The 24,340-nt window shown below is 37.6% G+C and overlaps 1 protein-coding gene and 1 long non-coding RNA gene across 4 annotated transcripts in view; one reads left to right on the top strand and one right to left on the bottom strand.

Moving 5' to 3' along the window:
- Nucleotides 1-867: 867 nt before the first annotated feature.
- rassf3 (Ras association domain family member 3) overlaps nt 868-24,340 on the bottom strand; it is a 35,308-nt gene continuing 11,835 nt past the window's right edge. For 2 of the 3 annotated variants that reach the window (XM_042721671.1, XM_042721672.1), the window contains exons 3-6: nt 8,093-8,200; nt 5,894-6,149; nt 2,685-2,800; nt 868-2,602 (exon numbers count right to left, since the gene is read on the bottom strand). In XM_042721671.1, the coding sequence (XP_042577605.1) occupies nt 2,453-2,602; nt 2,685-2,800; nt 5,894-6,149; nt 8,093-8,200 (630 nt within the window). In that variant the 3' untranslated portion in view covers nt 868-2,452. Of the gene's footprint in view, nt 2,603-2,684; nt 2,801-5,893; nt 6,150-8,092; nt 8,201-18,497; nt 18,996-24,340 lie in introns of those variants that run through there. The other variant, XM_019091412.2, reaches the window with a different exon arrangement.
- On the top strand, nt 19,266-21,107 carry LOC109075522. The gene is made up of 3 exons (XR_002015210.2): nt 19,266-19,379; nt 19,453-19,633; nt 20,367-21,107. It is a non-coding gene; the product is annotated as an uncharacterized LOC109075522 (long non-coding RNA).

Raw genomic sequence — 24,340 nt, 5'->3', positions numbered from 1 at the left:
AGTGGACACTTGAGCCAGTTTCTCCTCACACACACAAACAGATGACAAATGCATTGAATTGAGAAACATTTCATCTTTATTTAAAGAAACCAAGTCTTTAACATGAAAGGCCACGATCGGTAACAATACAAACCCTCAAAAAACCTCCGTCATTGTCAAAAATGCATGACATCTGGATTCTAACCATGCATATTTAGTCCATAACTAATGTTTATCCATGTATGCCACTTCTGGTGTCTTCTATGTTTGAAACTTACATCACTTATAAACATCCATAAAATATGCATGTCACTTACAACTGTGGAACCAAATGAGATTTTTTTGGCAAATGCAGAGTGTGTTTCGTGAGAAATCTCTAAATTATCTATGCTGTTAAACAGAAAGATGACAGCACTGGCCTGTGATGTCCTAAAACAGCCGTAAAATATGCATGAATTAATATAACACATGCATGTATATTAAAAATGACTAAAGCAGTTCACTCACATCCACATCCCTTTACTACACAAGAATACAGTTTAACATTCATTCACAGTCTTACTCTACAAACAAAAAGCTTGTTTATGAAAAAGAAAAAAAATCAAGTACTGAAACAGCTTTAATAAAAAAAATAAAATAAAAAACTTCTATAAAACATAACTGAGCTTCCACTAGATGCAATGCCATTTTTTTAAAGTAGTGGAAGATATGGGTATGTTGTGGAGTATTATAATCAAAATAAAAATGATTCCCTGAATTAAAACATAAAGTGCCCAAAAAGCATTTATAAGATTACTGGTCTTATTCCCCTGCAAAATCCTCTTCGATTGCATATATTGAGACTGTTGTGATGTTATATTCACACAACAATTACACTAATTACTCTAATTTATATTCACCCCAGTGTTTACAATTAAAGTTGCCCTGGTAAAACCATCAGACAAGATAGATACTACTATTTAACCTCAGTTTATTGAGGTGTTAAACTGATTGCACCAGGCAATTTTCATCAAACTTAAATTAAATTATGCGTTTTATCTAGATCTTTGGTTAGAGGTTATAAAACCGATAATAATAAAGAAACAAATCTTTAAAAAGCACACAATCTGTGTGTAAAATAATCAATTGAACTGACACAGGTGAGACATAAAACTGCAGAGATGTAGTTACAGCAGTTGACCACAAGATGCCGCTACCTGTGCGTCACAAAAGACAACAATGTTGCAGTACCAATCAGAAAAACCGTCATGCAGCACTAGCATACAGAAACATAAATGTGTATACATATTTAAATCACCAACTGATACACAAGTATCATTCCAAACACCGTCATAAATGTCGACCTTGTGTGCTGAGACCAAGTAGCACTGGCTGCTTTTCTTTTACTGTACCTCACAACAGTAACAGTTTCAGCTACATCGCCACGCAATGAAGAAAAGCACATGAAATTAACTTTTGGTAAAGTAAATCAGATCAGTGTGATTACACATATATATTCACCAATCAAACTAGCTTAAATCTACTATTATCAGGCTGTAGCTTCAAAACAAACAATCTTCATTACTTGTATATTCAGTCGTTTATCTTGAAGACATTTCCAGGGTTGATGATGAGAGGCGAACAGCAAATGCACCGTTCACTGATTATCTGCTTAAACTAGAGGTCACCACAACCCATCATTTACTGTGAAAGACCGTCTGACCCCGACCAACATCAGTCAGATCTGCTCCGAACCCGCTGCATGACACTTCCCGCATACTTTCAAACATCCTCTATGCTCCTTCGCCAACTTCCTGAATCCGTTCAGTTCCAATTCCAGCACATCACCTGAGATTGCTTACTTTTAAAAAGGTTTTTATTTGCATTTAAGCCATCCCTTCAGAGACTAATGATTATGACTTTGCTTTAGTCCTCATTTCCTGTCCCTACATCACCACATTCAATCCTCTCTTTCACAAACATGCGCTTCCTGTCTGTTTGGTCATCATTTTGTCAACAGCACATCAACACTATCTTTGGTAGGGCACATTATGTCATCTGGTATTTAATATAAAACAAAATAAAATAAATCCCCAGACCCATCAGTTTCTGGTCGATAAGTATATTTGCCATAGAATAAGACTCTTTTAGTAAAAAATAAAATAAAAATAAAATTCACCCACATAAATTAAAACAACAAACAGAAATATGTACAAACCACAGCATCCAACAATTAAATAAAAACCAGATCTGATTTCCACATTTGCATCGTTCACAAGAGGTAAAAGAACAGAGAACATGAGAAACAACTGAAAGTGTGAAAGAGGGTGGATGGGTAAATATGGCACCTGAGGTGCATTCTGGGAGCTCAGTGCTCTCATCTGAGTTTCTGAGAAGGGGTGTCCACTTGGCACTGTGACACCTAATAAGTGTTTATCACACAGTGAGCACTAGAGGCAGCAGTGCTACAGTTCCTTCACGTAACGCACTGGCTTTATCCCGGGCCACCCGTCGCTCTCATGGCCTCCTCCAGTTTCTCTCTGTAGGCGCTGTAGCGTCTGGTTATCGAGCAGATCTGGTCCTGCTCCTCTTTATCCAAGAAGCGGAGGAAGTTCTGCAGCTCGGGGATGGAAAAGGCGTCCCACTGATGAACGAGAGGAAGATGTGTGTCATGACATGTTTTCATTAATATAGGATTCAGATAGAAACCTAGAGTGAATGCTCACCAGGACTTCACCGGTTTGCTGCTCCTTCAGGACAAAGCTGAGCACATCTGTACTGGGTCCCGCCACCAGACGCAGGAAGAGAGGGTGTTCTTCCTCTGAGAGCTTACAGGTGTACACTGCACACACACAGACACAACACACACTATTACATCACAGACAAAAACAACACCAGGCAACAATAAAAGCCAGTTCACAACAACTATAATGTTTTAATAACCATTCTAAATCTTTGAGAACAGGGAAGTCCACAGTACAACAGTAAAAATAACAACACAGAAGAATGACATCATTGAAATCACTGGATTTTTTCAAGCTAATGAATGATAAAAACAATGACATCAGAATCCACCTAACTTTCAAATGGAGCGGTCATAATAAAGATGGCTATTGTTATAGTTACTGTTCTTGGTGTGAATAGGCCTTCAGGGATCACGAAGGACAACTGATATATATTTTTTTACAGCGATGCTTTATAATGCATCGTAGAACTCACAATGCATTCAGGACTGTTTTGACCCAGAAAGGTTACATACAAAAATTCTAAAATAAATAAATAAACAAACAAACCTCTGTCAAGACCATCAAAATACACATCTAAATTTATTTCAGATTTTTTTTTAATAGTTTTTTTTTTTTAAGATAAAACCATTTATAGAGAATGAATTTAGTGAAAACTGCTCTGAGCGGGTTGTAGCATGCTAAAAATTAATTGTGTTGGTACAAGAGCCACATTTTTGGTTTTTAAAAAAGGTTTTCAGCAGATATAACCGTTTAAAGATGTTGAATTAGAGAAACTTCACTGACAGGGTTTCAGCAATAGTCTGACAGGTTTTTTTTTTTAAATAGTCTTTTAGGAGCTATAACCATTTAAAGAGGATGATTTTAGAAAAAACATTTCTCAGAGAGGGTTTCAGCATGAAAACTATACCTAAGATCTCTGAAAAGTTGAAAAGTAAATTAATGTCAATTAAAGCACCTAAACTTTAAAAATTCAGCCCTGAATCAGGTTCTCTTTAATAAAGGCCTGACAGACCTCAAAGAGGAAGACATGCTAAACAACACCGCAGCTGAATGTTGATCTAAGGCCAAAATTCACAGCAAAAACAAACTTTAAGCATGAAAAAGGAAGCTCACCACCTCATATCAGGAACAAAGGTAATTCTCTAGAACTTCTGCGTTTACTTTAGCATTACGGGAGATTTTCCTCCACCTAGAGTGTGCAAAAGGGCGCAGACCTGCATTTTTTATTCCTTGAGGAATCTCTCATCTCACTTCCTGTTTAATAGGGGCTTCCTTCTGCCTCTGGCAGCGGTTAATCAGAACAAGCAGGGCTGTTATTATGTCTACACTAATGCGGTTGATTCATGGTCTTTTATATGCCATACTGCTGTGATATCACACATGAGGGTCTGTCTGTGAATGAGCTCTGAGGTGGGAGTTTATCAGTGTCTAACTGTAGCATTTCTTGAAGTCGTCTAGATGGGCTGTTTAAGAGCTGGAGGGCCCCATTACATGCATGAAAACCAACTGTAAAAGTGTCGCATATCTGTCTCCTAGCATGTGCTGGAGATCTCACACGATGCTGAGACCTCATGAAAATGCTCTGTCTCAAAAAAAAAGAAAGAAAAAGAAATCTTCCCAGACAGCCTCCTAAGCAAATATTCCCCCATTGGCAGCAGCACTTATTGGCTCCTACACGCACTCCTACAAAATAATTAAAGATGAGCATTATTGCTCCCCAAAGTACTACGATGCTCAGTTCATCCAATAAATCAAGCAGAAGTGCTGTTCAGTGCATCTGAATCAAATGCACCATGGCAAAAGAAATAGTTTTACCTGAGTTTGCAGTCTTATTTTTGTATTTGGATTAGTAATAAAATGCAGTACATTAAAAGAAGTACATTAGATGGTAGTCTAGAGAATATATTCAATAAAAAAGTGAAATTTTATAAATAATAAATAAAAATAGCATGGATAAATAGATCATTTTGGATTTACTTAAGACTAATTAAGTAAATTATTTCCCTTTTTTAAATATTTCCTTTTTTTTTTCCAAATTTTGAGCCATTTTGCAGTCTGAATTGAATGAGATAAAGCAGCAGTGCAAATTTGACTTTGCAGGCATATTTTTTGTATTTGAAGTGCAGTACATTATTATAGTTTATATATATTATATGCATTTGTAAACGTGCAGTATATTAAAACAAGTAGATTATACAGCACTATAGAGAAAATGAAATAAAAAATATTCAATTTTATATAGAAATAAATACAGAAAACCAACAAATAAATAAACAAAAAATAAATTGTATACCTCTATCTATTGATTATCGGATTTAATCTGATTAGCGGGATTTTTTTATTTATTTATTTAAATCAGGTAATATCCAGACTTTTTCCCATGATAATGCCTGATTTTTAAGCCATTTTGTTTTAGATTTGCAGTCTGAAGATAAAATACTGCATAAAGAAAAATAATACAAAGACAAGACATCTTTCTATTGGTTTCTGTATGCAAAACAAATGCAGACCAGTGTAGTCTGATTCATGAATGAATGACTCTTGTTAGTCGGTTCTTTTAATGATTCGTTTCTTTCACATAAACCAGAGCACATTCCAGCCAGGTGCTTAGATTAGGAAAGCAGGTACTTAAAATCAGCGAGCCATACGCGTGTCTGGCTTCCTGCTGTGTGTGTGACGTCAACGGGGGCTCAGACAGTGGCTGGGGTCCATCAAAGCAGTGAGATGGATTAGAAACACTGACATTCTTAGAGCAAAACCAACGCTGAGCTTCTCAGGAATCCACTCTTTGATGTATAAAGCCAAAAAACTTTTCAAAATCAACTAGTCACTATTACTAAACTCAGTAGACGGCCATCCCGACCCTTCCCCAGCTCAGAATATCCCTGTATGGCATTGAAATGTGGGGAAGGAGGCTGGATAGTATCTGCCAAAGAGCATTCAACAGCTGTTGTGTATGTGTGTTTACTACGCTGGCATGGTGTATTGTTGGCACATACGTGCAGAGTAACAGGCCTGTCCCGAATGTGTGAGCACGTCCATAAATACACATGCGTTCCTCAAATTGACCTATTTCAGGAATGCATCCGTTCCTGCCAAAACACATGCTGTATACACTAGGGGACCTGAGTCATTACTGTACGCACACACACGCTCATGCATTTTCCGCATTCGTGTTTGCATCTCACCTTGGTCTTCTCTGCTGAAGCGTTTGAACAAGGCGAACTTGGCGGGGTTATCGGCCACGGTGAACTTTCTCAGCAGGGCTTCGATCACCTGACGCACCGTGTTGGTGCTGCTGATGTGCAGGGTGTTTATGGAGCCGCGCGGAAGGTAAAACGCCTCCTGACCTTTGACCCCTCCTGGCCTGCCTCCTTTCACTGTAATGGGCCTCCGCAGGTCCAACTGCACCTTGATGAAGCCTGTGTACGTGCCGTTAGTATTCTGCAGGACAGAGACAGAGGAAAGACAAAGACTGACATTAGATGACAACAGCAAAGACATGATCTATTGTAGCAAATTAAGTATTTTTCTCAAGTGAGCAGCCATTTAGTTTTTAGAAAGTCTGATTCATTTCAGTGAATTGTTTCCTTTCAGGCAGTTTGAATCAGTGAACTGATTCAAACTGCCTGAAACACACTAATTCATTTGTTCAGCTGTCAGTGCACTAATATTTAAGTCTTTTTTTTTTTTGACAAATACTTCAAAAAAACTGTTTTTGATTCAGTTCTATATATTTTATTACAGTGTATATTGTTACAGTATATATTTATTTATATATTTTAGTTGCATTTAAAGTAAGTTTGTGAGTCAAATTGCTTTCATTTATATTGCACTTTATATGATACAGATAGTTTCAAAGCAGCTTCACAGTGATGAGAAAATAACAGTATAATCTAGCAAAGTTCTCCAACTATGAAACAAATACAATTTCAGCATTAAAGCAGCTCTAAAAAGACAATGTTGTCATTAATCAGCTCAATTTAGTTCAGTGTTGATTCAAATAAGTTCTATGACTGTGTTAATGTTACAAAGTTAATTAGTTATGAAATAAAAATAAATATAAACTATTTTTTGTTTTCATGGCGAATAAATACTGCTTTGGTTTTATAAATATTCTAATATTCAATAAGTGTTTTTTAGTAACTTGTAGAGTTGTTAACTGGACAGCTAAGTATAGTTAAACTGTTTAATATGAGTAGCTTGTAGCTTGACAAGCTTCAGTTTCAAAGCGTCTTCCTCAACGCTGGTGAGCACATCTTGCTGTGGTATCTGACTGTGTCCAGATGGAGCTCAGATTTCAGCTTCTTCAGTCTGTAAGCTCATTAGTTCAAATGGCAGCCGTGACTGCAGGCAAGACATGGGGGGGTAATTACAGCTCACAACCTCCTCTGAAACTCCACCACACTGACACACAACCCTACTGAAACACAGGCCTGAAACCTAATGATCCAAGACACTGTGGACACTTAATGAGTAAAAGCTCACATATACTAATACAAAGTGTTCAGTTCAGTCCTGATGACACACCTCTCTTGAAACATGTCCTGTCAGAGATCAGTATTTGTTAAAGAGCTAGTATTATCCAGACAGAAACAGTCCTGCGATAAGAAGCTGGGCTTTTGACAAAGGTCACAATCCTTATGGCTGTCATATGGTCTATGAGAAGTCATGATGAAAAGATTACGACAGCGACGATAATAAAGCTTTTATTAAAGCAACAATCATAATTAACTCTGAGAATATGAAAAAGAAAATAAGATTTAAAAAATCTTAGTCTTAGAGTTCACAGAATTGCAATTTGCATTCATGTTGTGTTTTTTTTAATGTTTCTATCATTTGACATTGATAAAGCTCTTTATTCAAGGGGCAATCATAATTCTGAGACATTGAAATAGAGATAAATGAGACAAAAATGTATAGAAAAAATGAATGTCAAGTTTTCAGAAATGCAATATGTATTTATGTTTGTTAGGTATGATTTTTTAAAATATTTGTATCACTTTCAATTTTTTTTTATTAATGACTATATAAACATCAAATGGTGTAACTATTGAGCAAAGGATATTAAGAATGTTACAAAAATATAAAGCTTCAAAGAAAATAATGTTTTATATATATATATATATATATATATATATATGTGTGTGTGTGTGTGTGTGTGTGTGTGTGTGTGTGTGTGTGTGTGTGTGTGTGTCTAACACGTTTTCTTAAGTTAAACCATTTGACAACCTGAACTTGTTTTGGGGTCATAAGGTGGTTTTAGGGTCTTTAATATAACAATATGATTTTGTATTTTAAGTTAGTTTTTTTCATCACATTTCAAAATAGAGTGATTAGTTTTTATTGGTCTATTAGTGGATGATGGAGGTTCACCATTAACTCACCAGTGTCATTTTAAAGTGGTCACGTGACTCTGTGTTGTACTGCTCAACCTTGTGTCTGATCTCCTCGTAAGTGAGATGAGTGCGCAGCTCTTTCTCTTTCTCCACATCCTGGAACACAGAAACACAGACAGTGAATATAATACATTTAGCAAGCCGAAAGCTCAGCGCATAGGTCAACCTCGCAGCTCGTTTTGACAGCAGAAGAGGTAAGACTCCAGTACTGCCGAATAATGAAGCCTTTCAAATCAAAGGCTTCTTTGTCATGAGCCTATCCTGATTTGGGAGCCCAAAACACCCACATATACACCTCCTAACCAGTGACATTCACATGTCAAATGGAGATAGGCAAATCACTAATCACAAATAATTGTTTTTTCAATGTTTTTATTTATAATTTAAAGATTAAGTGCATCTTGTTCCTTCACATCCAATGACATGACCAAGATATGAACCCTTTAAGTGTTTATAATACTTCACTCTCCTGAAACAATACAGCCTTAAAAAGCTACAACTAGCAGAATATTGTATGAATCGTGTGCAGTGCACTCTGGTCTTACATGGTCATATCACCAAGAAGCTGATCTGCTTTCATGAGCGCTCCAAGCTCAAAACAAAAGCACAGAGCCCCTTATAAGGTAACAGTACTGACTCCTGGGCAGTGACAACACGTTGACGGACAAGGGCCTTCTCAGCTAACAGAGTCCAGAGACTGAATACTGCGGACTGTTAAAGACAGTCATAAGTCCTCTCCTGCATGGGCCAAGACTGCCTGGAGTGTTTGCAATAACAGGTGGTTTTGTGTTTTGTGTGCATTTTTAATGAACTTTACAGTGCATGACTCAGGCTGTTTTCATACCCAGAAAACATCTATTTAAAGGCTTAACAATTCTTCAATTCCTAAGTTTATAATAAAGCCCTAAAGCTCTGAGAATAAACATGCTTCCGCTACTTTGCTGCTGTAGTATTAGTGATGTGCAAAACTACAACACATCTTCAAAAAGAATATACAATAATTGTATTATTCCTTCTATGCTAGGTTCAGCAGTCCATTAGGATAACTGACAACATAATTAAATACCTGTAAATAAATAACTATTATACCATATTTAAGTTTATCGTTCTCAGAAAGGTATTTTCCCATGGCGAATGCTAAGCCTTCTCCTGTCTATAAACTGATCATTAAAGCAATGCTGATAACAAAATCTAGTTAAACCTCACTAGAGAGACTAGTCAACTATCCTGAACCATCTCAAGTTAGTATGGAAGAACTGTCCATTTGCTCATAAATCCATTCCTGGCCTTAACACTCTCATAGCTCGGAATGGTGGAATGCTAAACAGATTAACCCAGTAACAGCTGCTTAACTAGTGCATCAATCAGATATCTTATGGACGAGACTGCTTCAGACAGGGGGCTTGTGATATCTGAGAAAAAGAAAGTTTGTATAAATCAATAAATCTATATTGATCTCACAACCAACCGTGTAAATGAAACCTTATGATAAGACAAATCTGCAATGAAAGAGCTTAGTCTTTCCAGTACTTCGAGAGCTTAATCACTTCACCATCCCAACAAGCACAAATGCGAATGCAAAACAATACTTCCCAGACATTCCTAATAAAGGATTTGGTCACATGTTCAGATCAGACCAATTAACTCAACCAAACACTCTTTGATGAAGTCACGACTACAAGCCAAGAGCCCATTAAATCCCTCTTCACCACAATAAAAACTATTTGCTTTATAAACGAGGGGCCAGGAGCGTCTCAGTGGGGCCTGTTGAGCTGTTGAATGCATGTAAGGGATCACAGCTCACCACATCAGCTTGTGCCGCCTATGGGTTCAGTGATGTGGTCTCCATCAGCTCTCTGAGGGTTGTTCATTAGCCAAGCTGAACCGTGCATGTCGGTCATGTAAACTTTGACTGGTGCCCACAAAGTAATAGTGAGACTTAATGCCCCAACAAGGTCTTTCAACAATGTCTTTATCAAGGTACTGTTGATGTAATCCTTGGGAAAGTAGACACCAGCAATGTGTAAAGAACTAAACCAGGAAAGACAGGGTTAACACGGATGCCTCTGCACAGTGGAGCATGACAAAGGCAAAATAAACACTAACCCGATGAGGTAATGCGACAGAAAAAGCTGCTCTATCTCCCTTGCTGTGAGGGATTGTGTCTCCTCACTCTCTAGTGAAGCAACACATTGAAGGAGAACAGGGAACAAGAAGAACAGGTTAAAGGTATCCTTGAGGTCCGACTGGTCCGTCTTTACTTGTTGAGAGATCAATCAAGGTTATTTTAAAGGAAAATTAGTCAAGATAAAAAAGGGAGAAAGTAAACTTCACTCTGTAGGCCCCACTGTGTCCGTGGTGAGCCAATGGTGTGGCATATGGTAATGTCAGGGTTTTTGTTCCTCGTTTTGAGTCATGTGCTAGCCGAGTTCTGTCACACTTGCTGCTCATGACATACTCAACTTAAAGGGAGCAGGACACATGAGGTGTGACCCGACTGGTTTTTCAGGGGCACTCCTATCTGAAAAACTCTTGACTTATGCGGATAAAGCACTTGATATCATCTGCACTACTGAAAGATAAGTTAGACGAGTGTGACAGTCGGAAAAACAAAAGTTTCGGCAGACAAGACAGTAGAAAGACAACCTGCTTTTAATATTTTGCCGAACATTTGCAGGGGATTTCTGGGCACACCTATAATGACCACACTCATCGTGCTTACCTATGTACACTGATGTGCAAGCTGCAATAAAACACCCCCTTCTCATTCCCCCTACCCCACAGGAAGTCCCTGGCCACCACACCTTTCCTCCCCAACACATTCCTCAACTAATGGAGTTGCTGTAGCAAGCAGTAGAAAAAATATCCTTTTGCAAACCAAAGGCTGGACTCACTGGGCAATTGTCTGACAATCCAAGGCATAAAAATGACCATTCTGTATGGCTTCCTACTCAGCGGGACAGTGGGTAGACTAAACTGCATGATGTGATTTTAGAATAGTCAAAACTGCAGGGAGGTTTACAGACTACAGGAAATCATGGCCAACAGGAATAGAGAAATGGAAACCACCAAGGAACTTGTTGCAAGCTTGGTGAACACTCACGGCAAAGCTCATCAGCTGGTCACATTTTTGAAAACACTTCCTTCATGTTGTGTAACAAAAAATATTGAGTCATATTCTGGAATCTTCAGGTTTAACCATTGGAATTACAATTTAAGTGACATTGAGTTGCATCGCTCAAGGCACAGGTATAATTAATTTTCCGCGTTCAATTCCATTTTGCGCACAGCCGTATCCTCCCAGCTTTCAAAGTATACTCAACTGTGGATAATCATCATGATCATTCGGTCAATGGATGGCCGAAGTATACTTTGGCCTTAATGATCCCCTTTTCGCTTCTGCAAATCTCTGCCAATCGCAGTAAGAAAATGACCCACAATTGCATCCATGTTTTACACTCGTACTAAGAATAACTTGTTTTGAAGCTTCCAACCAGTATTTTGGTGCTTTCGCAACCAGCATAATTCATAAGGTTATTTATCCACGCTATTCTATGACTCATGGGATCTTTCATTATGAGTACTATAACATCATCTCACAAGGGAATGCACGCATATACCTCATTACACCCATCAGACATTGTCCTTTAACCCTCAATGTTCTCCTAAACTAGTCCTCCTACAAATTACAGTTTCATAACTTTGTTTATGTCTGTAAGAAAGGCCAAGGGGAACAAGAAAAAGTACCGCAATGTATATTGCGCAAGGCAGGCGTGCTTAAACAGTACGAGGTGTGTGAGGAACCTGGAAAAGATCTTTCATCTCCATTGTGGCAGTCCTCCACAGAAAGGCCAACAATAATACAAGAACCCCACAAAGACTCTTACAAGCTGCTTTCAATGGAAAGCTTGACCGATGTCTTCCAGCAATTTCCATTCTGACGTCATAAAGCTCTGCTGGGATAGTAAATTGTGACTGACAGTTTGGTTTCAAAGAGTTTTCAACCAAAGAATTAGGGTCATTCTAGACCAGATTTGTAGGTACTTTGCAATATTCCCAAGTAGGCATCTCTGTCTGACTTAGGATTTATGGGTAAGCTTCAAAGATTACTGATAACATAAGATAAGAGTTGAACCATAAAACAGGGTGTGGTTTGTTTTGCTTGCAACTAAAGACAACTCTATACTGTAAAAAAAAAATCTGTTGCTTTTTCTCGGAAACAAGACTCCTTAAGAATGTGAGGAACTTGAGTCCTTCACAAATGAAAAGGACTTGTCCTTCCTGTACAAGTTGAATATGATCCGGGGTTGATTCACACAGACAGGAAGTGGAGCTGTATGACTCACCGTGGCGGCCCCACTGATCAAAACAAACCTGTCAGGCCAGATGGGAGTACAGTGCATTCACTGAGCTCAGAGACCAATGAAACATACCCTCACTGTACGACGTTGCAGGTCATAATTCTTAGGAAACCTGCCCACTCACCAGAGCTATGGGGAACTGTTAGAAAGAAAGAGGAAAAGCTTTCAAACTTCATGAGTGGTGCTCATCTGTTGTTTTCCACTGATGAAATGCCACACAAAGCTGAAATATGAAATCACAACACCAGAAAATATCCATTGCCAAATCTGATATACTCAGTAATAAATGTAGGCCAAAGGGGGAAATACATGATGTCAAAGAAGCCTCTGTTAGCCCTTCAGAGCCCTGTCCAGCTAATTTGCAGTTGGAGAACAAGCAACAGTCTTTCAACTTTATCATTAACAGGACGTCCTCTCTGCACACGATTGCTCGTGATAAAAATTAACTCAGTATGAAGAGTTTTAACTAAGAGTGTACAAGATCTGGCAAAGTCATCTTATCATAACCTTGCAACAAAAACAACAAAAAATAGTAAGATTGTGCACTAAAAATGTTGTGAATCTAACACAAAAAGATCCTGATATAGCTGGGACGATAAGAAGAATAAGAAGGACCTTTGTTCAAAGGGATATAGGATACATTTACCGCAGTGTTCAGCGATGATGTCATTCCAGAGAAGTGATGGCTTAGGAATGATTTCAAAGAAAGACAGAATGAAAGCGGCTGAGATCAGATGTGACACATGCCAGGTGCAGCCATGTGACCTGTGCACTCGGAGAACTTATCCGGTTTCAAACTCACATTCACCAAACCTTATCTCTGCATGGGTGTGCGATGTGGGTATGTTTTTTCTAGTGTATGATTTCATTCAAACAACTGGACTAACATGAAAGTTATATATACAAACTGATGTCAACAGTGATGAAAGGACTGAAGGCCATTTTAGGTTTTAAAATGACAGAGATAATGGAAGCTGCAACAAATGTTTAACCAGATTAAGGTGCTTGAATAAAACTGCCAACAGTTAGATCTAATGAAATCCAGGAAGCAACAACCCTTGAGGAAAACTCTGGAGTCTAAGCTCGTTTCCTGATGGATCCATATCTCTAACTGAAAAAAATACACAGATCTTTCACAACAGAGTCTCTCTGAAATTAAAAATGGCCTACGTCATCATGACAACTGTAAATGGGCCAAACCTTAACAAAATAAAGAACCATTCTAGTTCTAATACCACACAACTTGTCATGTTAATGCAAAGACTGTTTTTTTATATGTAGCAGCGGGGACTTTGAGACTAGATTTATTGCTCCAATTCAAGGGCAATGTCAAGCAGAACATTTATTTTGCTTAAAAACAACTATTGTTTGATTTTGCATAGATTCAACAATTAATTCCCAAAGCATGACATGACTTGGCTGAGGTTTTGCGTGACATTCAGTCGATGGTCCGTAACAGCGAGGCCAAGAAACAACCACCTTCATCTGGCCTTATCTTCCTCTTTACTATAATTACAGCTCTTCTCTGAGAAACTGCAACCAGATGCTCTACACGTGGATCCACATGAGTCTAACAGAGCCGTGACCACAAATAATGAGAGGGAGAGAGTGGGATGTGCATGTCTGTAAACGTCAACTTTTGACCCATTTTCAAAGCTCGAAGAAAAATCAAAGGCCTCTCTGACACTCAAAAGCAATCAGCTTGACAGGGGTCTTGAGGCTTTAATGGTTGCATTGACATGGTATGTAACTACTTATGCTGGAAAAGGTGTAGACTTTGGGTAGGAGCTCTTAAATGTTTCTGTCATCAAAGGCAGCTTGTAATAGGTGACCGGAGACACACACCTGGATGATAATCAAATACTCCTCCATGATGCACAATGCTACTTTGTGGACTAATCAGATTAAGTGGCAGTGCTCTCTTTAGCTGTGTTTGATGCCTGATGGAAACAAACACAGTGGCCTACTGGAGCCTTGTAATCTGATGCGTCCCTGAACAGTCCCAGAATAGTCAAAAATATTGCTTCAGACCTCTGTGAGACTCTTGCATTTGTTTTGAGTTCTTAAAAAATCAGATTTGTGTAAAGCAGGATCTGAAAGCACTCAACCCAGTCAATCTGTTCATGTAACTCATGTGACTTATTCAGCGATGACAGATGAATAAACACATTGGAATTCTTTTCATTCTGTGATGCAAGGGCACAACACAAAACATGAACTCAGACAAAACAGAAGCACAAAAAGAGAGTTTTCGTGGTATGAATAGAGCAACATGTGGCTCAACGTACTATGTCTGGAGAAAAATTTGTTTTTCGCTGCACAATTGCAGAATAAACAGCATGTACGCTTCACAACACCTCTTAACAGTTTACCCTCATGCAAACGTCTGACACTACTAGGGTTTTTTTTTTTTTTTTTATAGAACACATTCAGGTCACATTTCAGCTCAAAATCAAAAGACAAAAAAACTTAAAATAAAATAAATTATACAAATATTATAAAATTGTATAGTTTTCATTCATTAAAATAAAATGTTTACAGTACCAAAAATATGATTTGCACATAACTGTCAAATTCTCATTAGTAGATTACTTTATTTACTATACTACTTTGATAGATTACTAGATTCCTCATTACAATATTTAAGTTTTGTAATTCTCTAAATGATAATGAATCTTATTAGACTAATATAGTATTTATTTATTTATTTATTTATTTTTAATTTTAGCATAAAGGCAGTACAGCATACTACAATGATATATTCTCCATTTTGAGAAGAAACTGTGCTTAATTATTATGAAATAATGGCCCTAAAAACAGGCTTTATTATTATTTGTTTTAATTCTATTTATTTATTGCAACAGTATAATTTTAATAAAAAAATTTTGGAGTGAAATTGCATGTTTTTGACAGTTTTTATGAAATGTGCAAAGCCAGGCTTTACTCAAATCTTGTTAAATCAAAATATCTTCCATAAATGGTAAGATTATTTATTATAAACAGTCAATCTTTGCCACAAGACCTTTGCACTGCAGCCTATTAATCCTTCTTCTAAATGCTAAAGCTTTTGGTGGTCCATTCAAGAATTTTACATAACTGTGGGAAATGTTTTACCAGTCTATAAATGTCTATTCTGGTTTGTTTGAGGATATTTGGGTGTGAAATAAATATTTATTTCCAGTTCTGTGAATATTATTGTCTCTTGCACACTTATTTTTCTCTTGGCTGCTCAATCTGGATTTCCAGCAAGCAGGCGTCTATGCAGGATTCGTGTAAACTCAGTCTGGAGTCAGCAAGAGTTTGCATTAACATCTTCGAGATTTATCTTTCTGAGTGTGGCTGACATGAAAGTCTTTATCTAATGCTCAGTGAGTGCATGAACTCCTGGAGCTACCAGAACGCGATTCACATCCTCAACGTTATTAAGGATCCACATAATTTGACCGATCACCTGATCCCTAATGATGAATTGACGTAATGACTCCGAAAGCTTTGATCAGTATCTGACGGCTAAAACATGCTGAGTGGAAATCTTTCACAAGAGTTCAGAGCCAAGTTTCCTTGTGCATACAGCGCCTTTGTTGGCAAAGCATGTGAATATTCAAGGCCAATGACATCAGGCACAAACCATTCAATGCCAAATAGTGCAACTCTGCCACAAACACTCACAAAGTGAGTTACTGTAATCATGCACATAACTGCAATGATCTACTCGTACAGTAGTGGCTGGGCTTTTTTCACCCACAGTTAGCACTTTTGAGTTTTTTCTGTGAACGTACAATCGCTAATTTAATTTCCACTCAATCAGGGTCTGAGTTATAAAAACAGCCTGCGAACTGTAGATAATGTCTGTCTTTCTTCAGCACTGTCAGGCCTTTTTCCCTTCACTGTCCAAAAAAGCAAAGCTCTTTGAAAGCCAGGAAAACTGTTTTAGCAACTTCAACAACACAATTCACATTCTCTCTCAGTGTAAAGATAAACGGCTGCTTAAAAGCATTCTTTCCCCAAAATTGAAGATTCTGTCATAATTTACTCACCCTCAAGTTTCAAACCGGTGTGAGTTTCTGTCTTTCTTCTTCACAAAAAGATATTCTGAAGAATGTTGGTAACCAAACAGTTGACAGTAGCACCCCCCGCCCCATACTATCTAAGTCAATAGCAACCACTAACTTTTTGTGTACTGATATTCTTTAAAATATTTTCTTTTGTGTTTAACAGAAAAAAGAATCCCATACAGGTTTGGAACGACTTACTTTGAAGTCCTAAATGTTTAAACTGCACCTGTACTGCATTCTAAAGTTAAAATGAAGTCAATTAAATGATGCAACAAAACAAACCGTAACGATTTTCACTAAGTATCTCAAAGTTTCTCTGTATGAACTGAGCGCTGTGTCCCACAAACCCCCATGATCCTGCTGTTTTGTATGCCTGCCCCAGCAGCTGTTTCCCAGGGTCAGTGCATTTTTGTGGCATGCAAGAGGTAACAAAACAGATGAAGTACAGGGCATATCTGCTCCTCTTAAATGTTACACATACATTTTGTAGATACTAAGTATCTATTTGTATCTTGCACATACTTTGAAGTGCCCTTCTGAGAAAAGCCAGTTTGGAAATAGTTTGGAGGGTCTTCTTTGTCAGAATGAAGTAACAGGAAGTGAGCTATAGAAATGTGTTGGGCTGTTTAAGGAACTGACTCATTCCTTTTTGAGCAATTCCTTCTACAACTGCTACTTTACACGATGGATGGTCATTACACACAAGTGCATGTGTAATGCAAGGCTTTATGATGGCTACAGACTCAAATCTAGTGACCTCTCTTGGTTTCTTCTAACTAGAGTAAAAAAAAAGTATAAACAACCGAATTGTAACACTCTCACGGAGCTTGCTGCATTGCATCCTAGGACTGTCTTCTCTGTAAAGGCAGCTTATCTTTGGCAGCAAGCATATGATGCCTTAAAATGCTGCCTATGTAGGCAGCTCACTAGGTTTTGGAACAGAGCCCCAGAAACCCACTAAAACAATCTGCAACAGTTTCCCCCTGGAAAATGGAAGTCACACGACAACATTAACTTTGTGAAAACTTCTCTCCGCTGACATTTTTCTCACAATCGGCTAATTGACAGAAATGTGGGGGTGATACTGTGAATCTTTTCTTTTTGAGCCCCCCTTACTGTCACACATGACTGTGTAGAGGCCATATTCGAATCACATGTGGTCAGTCACACTGGTTAGTTTTACCAGCGAATGATACAGGCAATAAAACTGTGAAATTATGTGCAGTTGTCTTTTATATGAACATGCGGATGTCAGCCAAATGAGAAGCATGAAAAAGTTATTGAACAAAACAGCTTTCATGAGCTGTGAATGGCCTACTTCTACATAACTTCGAAGCCGTGATGGCATGACGTAATGCTTTTAAACAAACCAGAAGTCGCATACAATCAAATAGTACCCTAAATAAAGACAATATGCATAATAAAACAAAACAAACAAGTTTTAAGTGTGCAAAGCTGTGCTAAATCCATCCCCCGTCATCTTATGTCCATTCACTGTTTGAAACAGTACTTCCTTAATAAAGTCTGACACAAAAGAGCCATTATCTTAAGGTCATAAACATCAAGGACATGCCTGATGGGATAGCTGCCTCATACTGTGACATTCACGTATGCAACAAGTTAAATAACAGTGAGATATGCAGTGTGTCATGAAATATGGTTAAACTCTGTTAATGACTGTTTAAAACACTATTCATGAATCATAAGCTCTGAGAGTTTCATCAAACTTTTAAAAGGAACAGTTGATCCCACCTGGATACCAATAAACCTTATATAGTTAATAGCCTTCATATGTATACATATTCACATATATAGATTATAAATCTGAAACAGAAACTAAAGCACATGGTTGTGTCATTGTAGCAATATGGCACGAAAGCTTCCATAACAAAAACAAAATAATAAAAGCATTTAAATGAATAAATAAGTTAGAGAAGTAGGCATGTATGTATGTATATAATGTAAATGTATTTTTACCTTGAGGTTCGTGGGTTTAACCGAAGGCTTTTTGAACAGGGAGGTTCTTGCAGTGAAAAAATATTCCTCTGAATCCTCTTCCAAACTACTGTATCCACTACTCATGGTGCTCGTCCAAGACATTTGAAGAGAAACTCTGATACATCCAAAAACAGGTTTTATACGCGCGCAAAAACAGTACTGTATGATAAAATCAAACGGATTGGTGAACCAACGCTGCGAAACGTGAACACGAGTCACTGACGCTCCGTATAACCATCGGCTGTATTGGTCCCTAAAAGACGAAACAGTCGGTAAATTCCAAAAAACACTTTTTTGTTGCTGTTTAAATACGTTATATCTATAACTAATACACGTATGAAGAGTGGAAACACTATAAATACTTTAAAACCCACGGAAAACGCGCCCGGTCAAGTCCTTCCCTTCAAACTAAACTGAGTTCAATACTGAACCGGAGCAGCTCGCAGAAAAACACACCCACAAACACACATACACAAACACACAGTTCCTCATACACTGGCTCATGTTGCGTCCCCTACCTGCGTACCTGATTAGTGTTAAGTTCAATAAAGTGTCTACACAAAGGGGGTGATATGATAAAATAAACCAACACTCAACATTTTTTATTTTAATTTATTAGTAGTAATAGTCAACACAAACAATTCTTCCGCCGAGTAAAATAGTTCATTAATCTGTTTTTGGTACCGTTGCCACGCAACGTACAGCAACGGCTTGGCGTATTAATACAGAAATCAAATTAAGTGCGGCGGCAATTTTATAACGGCTTCGAGCGCTTTTCATCCATTGATAGTTTTAATTTTCTGCTGTAATAATTAATTTTTTTCTGCCTGAAGAGAAATACTATTGGAAATCTTTTAAAATGTAAGTTCACTTACCTCTATAAGTATGCAACATACAGAAGCAAGCTTTCTTATTTTCCTTCTTTGAAACATAGCATGGATTACTTCTCAAGTTGGTGCAGGCCTACCATCTGAGCTAAAAATATAGATTTGGGGCATTTAATTCAAGACCGTACGCCCATATGAAAGGGTGTAGCTTTGGACCAATGCAAACATGAGGACCAACTGTGTAAAAGTGGAAGAGAGTTGGATGACAGACTTCTGTGAAAGATGTGTGTAAGTGTGTTTTTTCATAGCAAGGTAGAACTTGGTCCGGTGACCTAAACTGACAACTTAAACATTGTGATTGTTAATTAATTTGTTTGGACAAGAACCTGTGACCATGGTCACAGAGGAAATGGGTTCCCACCACTTTTACAACTTCTCACATTTCAGGTCATGTGATCGAGAGTAAAGTTATCTGATCAGTCTGTCATGAAGAGCATGTGGAAGTAAAAAAAATGAACCCACCCAACCAATGACAAATTACAAGCCTCATTTTTATGACTTTGTGTTGGACATAAGGTCTGGTTTTGGCTCTACTCCACAAGCAAACCCATCATTTCTTGGGTTAGGCACTCTTTGTAATTTATCCAAAGATGTTGGGTCCCACTTTTCTCCAGATCACAGATATCTGGAGAATTAGAAAGTCTCATTGTAGCACATGTAACTAGTTCTTGAAAACAAACAAACTATTGTTCTATTATATATTAAGAAGAGCACAGCATTTATGATATCCTAAGCAAATTGTCCACTAAACCCATGACAGCGCCTAAGCTTTGGCTTGCATTATCTGTCAGGTGAAATTCATTACTGCGTCCACCGCCAAACAGTTTTATATCAACTTCTAAGAGCTCCAATCCAAAAGAGCACAGACATATTTACTGTGTTAACAGCTGCTTTGAGGTTTCAGCATATTATGTTTCCAAACAATTTTCCACTTTATACATACATATTTTGAATTTTACAGTTCGTCCCCGATGATAACAGCCCACCCAGTCAAGAGAAAAATGTCTGATTCCAAAGAGTGAAATCCAAGCAACATCTGCAGTAGATCAAGGACAGGGTAACCACGCCCCACAAACTGCAGCTTTCATGAAGTTTGTGGAAGGGCAGTGCTTAATTTAAACCAAAGAACATGGAGAACACCTAAAAATACCCTGTCAGTAAAGGAACGGCCAAATCATGCAAACCAAAGGCATCAGTGGTAGGTCAGTATATGTCAAATTAACCAACACAATCTCACTGCAAATCGTAGCTTTTTTACCTTTTGTAGTAATTCTGATTCTATGAGTTTAATTCTAATTCTATGAGAACAGGAAATTTCACACTACAAAAAAAAAAAAAGAAAAGAAATAAGGACAATCCATGTGATTAACGATTGACAGCCAATAAGAATCCACCAAGCTTTAGGATGTGTTTACATGTCAATTTTCATCTAAAAATGGAACCTTTTATGCATTTTGGCTGTTAATTTACACGAAAAGGGCATTTTGGGAGCATGAAAATGCAAACTTTTGAAAACGATACCATTATTGTTTCTGTGTAAACTACAAAGATGCAAAATTGTGAAAATGGTGACGTCATGCACGTGCATAATACATGTTTATTCTATAGGAATGCTTATGTGTGCAAATGTGTAGCGTTTCTTTACCAGGTGACATCACCAACTACTGGACTGGCATGCATTATACAGCATTTCGCCATTTTTGCGGGGATCATTATGACAACACAGTAGTCTTCATGCAAATCTTTTCAAAAACGCGAAGGATATGTTCATTAATGTAATCACTGTTGAGTAAACATACCCTTAAAGGACTTGCACATTGAAAAAATCAGACGACACAATAACAGAATGTTACTGGCTGCTGGTGTGGACGCTAAACGTTAAAGTTATCTTTATACTTATAGTCCTTGGTGTGAATGGGCCTTAAACTGTGCAATACGATTCCATTTGTACGTTTTAGAACAATCTGTTTACAATGTTTAACTTTAGGGGTAGAGCTTTATGCTTCCTTTTTTTTTCATTTTCTAAAAATCATACATTTTTATATAAATAACATTGTACCAATTTGGTTGTTGGCGTGTTTAATACAAATTAAAGTGGAAGCAACTTCCATAAATCAGTGTTTCCAAGGAGCGTGTGAAAATGTCTCAGTCCGCAAGGAAACTCATTCCCAAGCCCACTTCTCTCTGCTACAGAACAATAGGCTCTGGCAGGAGGGACACAGAGGTGACCTGTGACTGCAACCTGTAGTATTTCCTGCTGTGGGCCATAGCCTTCATTACACATTACCCAGATTCCTATGCTGAGGGGGCATGGCTCATGTTCCCAGCACACAGGCTCAGTTTATGTGCCAGTATTTACATGAGGGCGTGTGGAATGTCTCGTAAATCAACTTTCAACAATTTCTTATACATAAAGAAAGAGTTTTCTGTGGATGTGTAGATGACCTCAGGAAGTACACACCTTACTACAGTCATTAATGATCTCATCTGGGAGGGTGTGGTTTGGGAGGTCAGAGCGTAAAGCAATTTCAGTCCTCTAATTGTCCTAAATTATAAGGCTAAACCTGTAATAACAAATTGCTACATGTATAATGTTTGCTCTTTAATTATACTTTAATAGCCCATTGAATCAAGGTAACTTTAACTTTAACTTCATGTAACACAAAAAGCACAAGTGATATAATAAATGTTTTTATCCTCTGGCACTTTAATCTATTTTTACCAAGTCATTTATGTAACTAATACTGTAAAGCAAATGACAGCACCCAAAGGCACAGTAACTCTACAGTGCATGACAGCAGACACATGACTCCTATAAACACCCAAAAGGAGCATTATGCATAAGGGTGTAGCATTTAAAAGTCTTAGTTTCCCTCTTCTCAGATACTCCAGAAGTTATTATTTTGGGACAATCAAGATATGAGAGGTGAACTCAAAAAGACAAGAATATGAGGGAAGCTGAAACAGACAGTGGCCTCAGCTTCTCAGAGATCCAACCTGAGATCAGGGTTTTCTACACAAACAATCAGTGTTCACTGTCCCTAGATGGAAATCATAGTCTTTTCTCCAGCCAACCCTCACATATCCAGACAGTAAAGAAAGACTAAATAGAATGTAATTTGGTACCAGAATCCACACAAAGGAGGCCCACAGTTCACGGTTTGACTCCAGGACAGGTTTCGTCTTGTCTTGTGGTGGGTTTCAGAAGGTCACTTGAAGTTTTAAAGACTCTTTGTATGTCGGTCTGGTGTCTACAGTACATACAGGCATAAATGTCTATGTTATCCCACAGTCTTTTGAATTCAGCAGTCTAAACCCCCAGGAAAGCATCTACTTTGGTTAAAATTGTTTTATCTAAATATATATGACCTCTATAAACAACAGGTTGATTAAACTCTCTAGACTGAATATACAGTGGCTCTATGATTGAATGAAAAGTGAATGGAAGGATAAAAATAAGGCCTGATGGATTGTGAGAACAAATTTGACCTGCATAGTGCCTTTAACTGGCATATCTTTACTTCAGTATGTTTACTGTAATTTTGAAATTTCAATCGCTGATTAAAATTATATATATATATATATATATATATATATATATATATATATATATATATATATATATATATATAATATTATATCTTGGCTCATCCAAGTTTTGGAGTCAGAAAAATCCATTGCAAGTTTTAAGGAACAGGTTTGTTATCAGTCCCAAAGGTTTGTAAATACCACAATATGTAATCCGACCTGTTGCTGAGCTTTCCACTTTTACATCCAGCTGATCCTGTCTGCTAATCCAGTCCTTCTGAATGTGGTGACGGCTGGGTGCAATTAGCAAGCACTCATTCACATGCAGACAGGCTGGGTGCACTTTTCCATGGAAAGGTACTTTATTACTGTTTGATAAAGAAGTAGCCACAGCAACCGCACTCTGGTGTTCTGTCAAAGGGCGCTCCATGGTTTCATTTACAAACGTAGGCTAGTTTAATGAAAAACACTCTTAAGGACCTGAGAACTCATATTTTTGCATTTATGCACTGTGATTAAGTAGCAACGTTTGCAAACAAGCGGAAAACAGTAGTGTGTTCCAGAAAAGGTTTTGGATCAAAGTTATGTAAAGGGTTTACTGGATAGTTACCTCTAGCAATGAAGATCTGAAAAAGGAGAAGGGATTAGCTCTTAAACCAGACAGTTTCTAATCTCAGACCTGAGGGAACACACCTACCTGCTTATTCTGCTAAGAGGGTTTGTCTTTAAAGTTGTGTTATGGTCACAGACTGTGGTCCTCAATTAGGTCAAAAGGCCTGACCTACATAGTAGGGTATTTATAGGTTCCTTTTGGTCATCTTGTGACAGTTAAAAGCCAAAGTGAATTCTTCTAGCATTCCAATCCAGGCAAGAATGACATATTTTCCCAAGCTGCATTATTGGGAGCAATAATTGCCAAATTTTACTAGCAAACTAACTGAATTTTAGCACTCAAAGATAAGCTGGACTTTGGCTCCAATCCAACAGCAAATTTACAAAGTGCACAAGCAACAAGAAACCAGAACATGCTGTGCACTGATACTTCAGTATTATCAAATTAACATTAAAACTGCCCAAATTTTCACATTCGATAATCATTAATTTAATATATATTTAATTATAATATATATATTTAATATATTGTTTCTGCTTATACGAATATGTGACATCAACTACCCAGCTAACAGGGAACGTTTTTTCAAAACTTTTGCTATAACATTTTCTCAAAGTTGTTCAAACATTCTTCAAGTAACATTAATAGAACATTTGTTCAGTTCTCAAAAAAACTGAATGTAATGTTCTCAAAATGTTAGCACGAAAATATTCACACTTTTTTCCCCCAAAACATTTTATTTAGATGTAACATTTTTAAGTGTAATGACTGTTTTCAGAACGTTCATAGAACAT

This window comes from Cyprinus carpio, chromosome B4 (genome assembly GCF_018340385.1).
Source record: "Cyprinus carpio isolate SPL01 chromosome B4, ASM1834038v1, whole genome shotgun sequence".
Taxonomy (NCBI): domain Eukaryota; kingdom Metazoa; phylum Chordata; class Actinopteri; order Cypriniformes; family Cyprinidae; genus Cyprinus; species Cyprinus carpio.
Note: the sequence above shows the minus strand (reverse complement) of the source record. Positions and strands in the feature narration are given on the sequence as shown.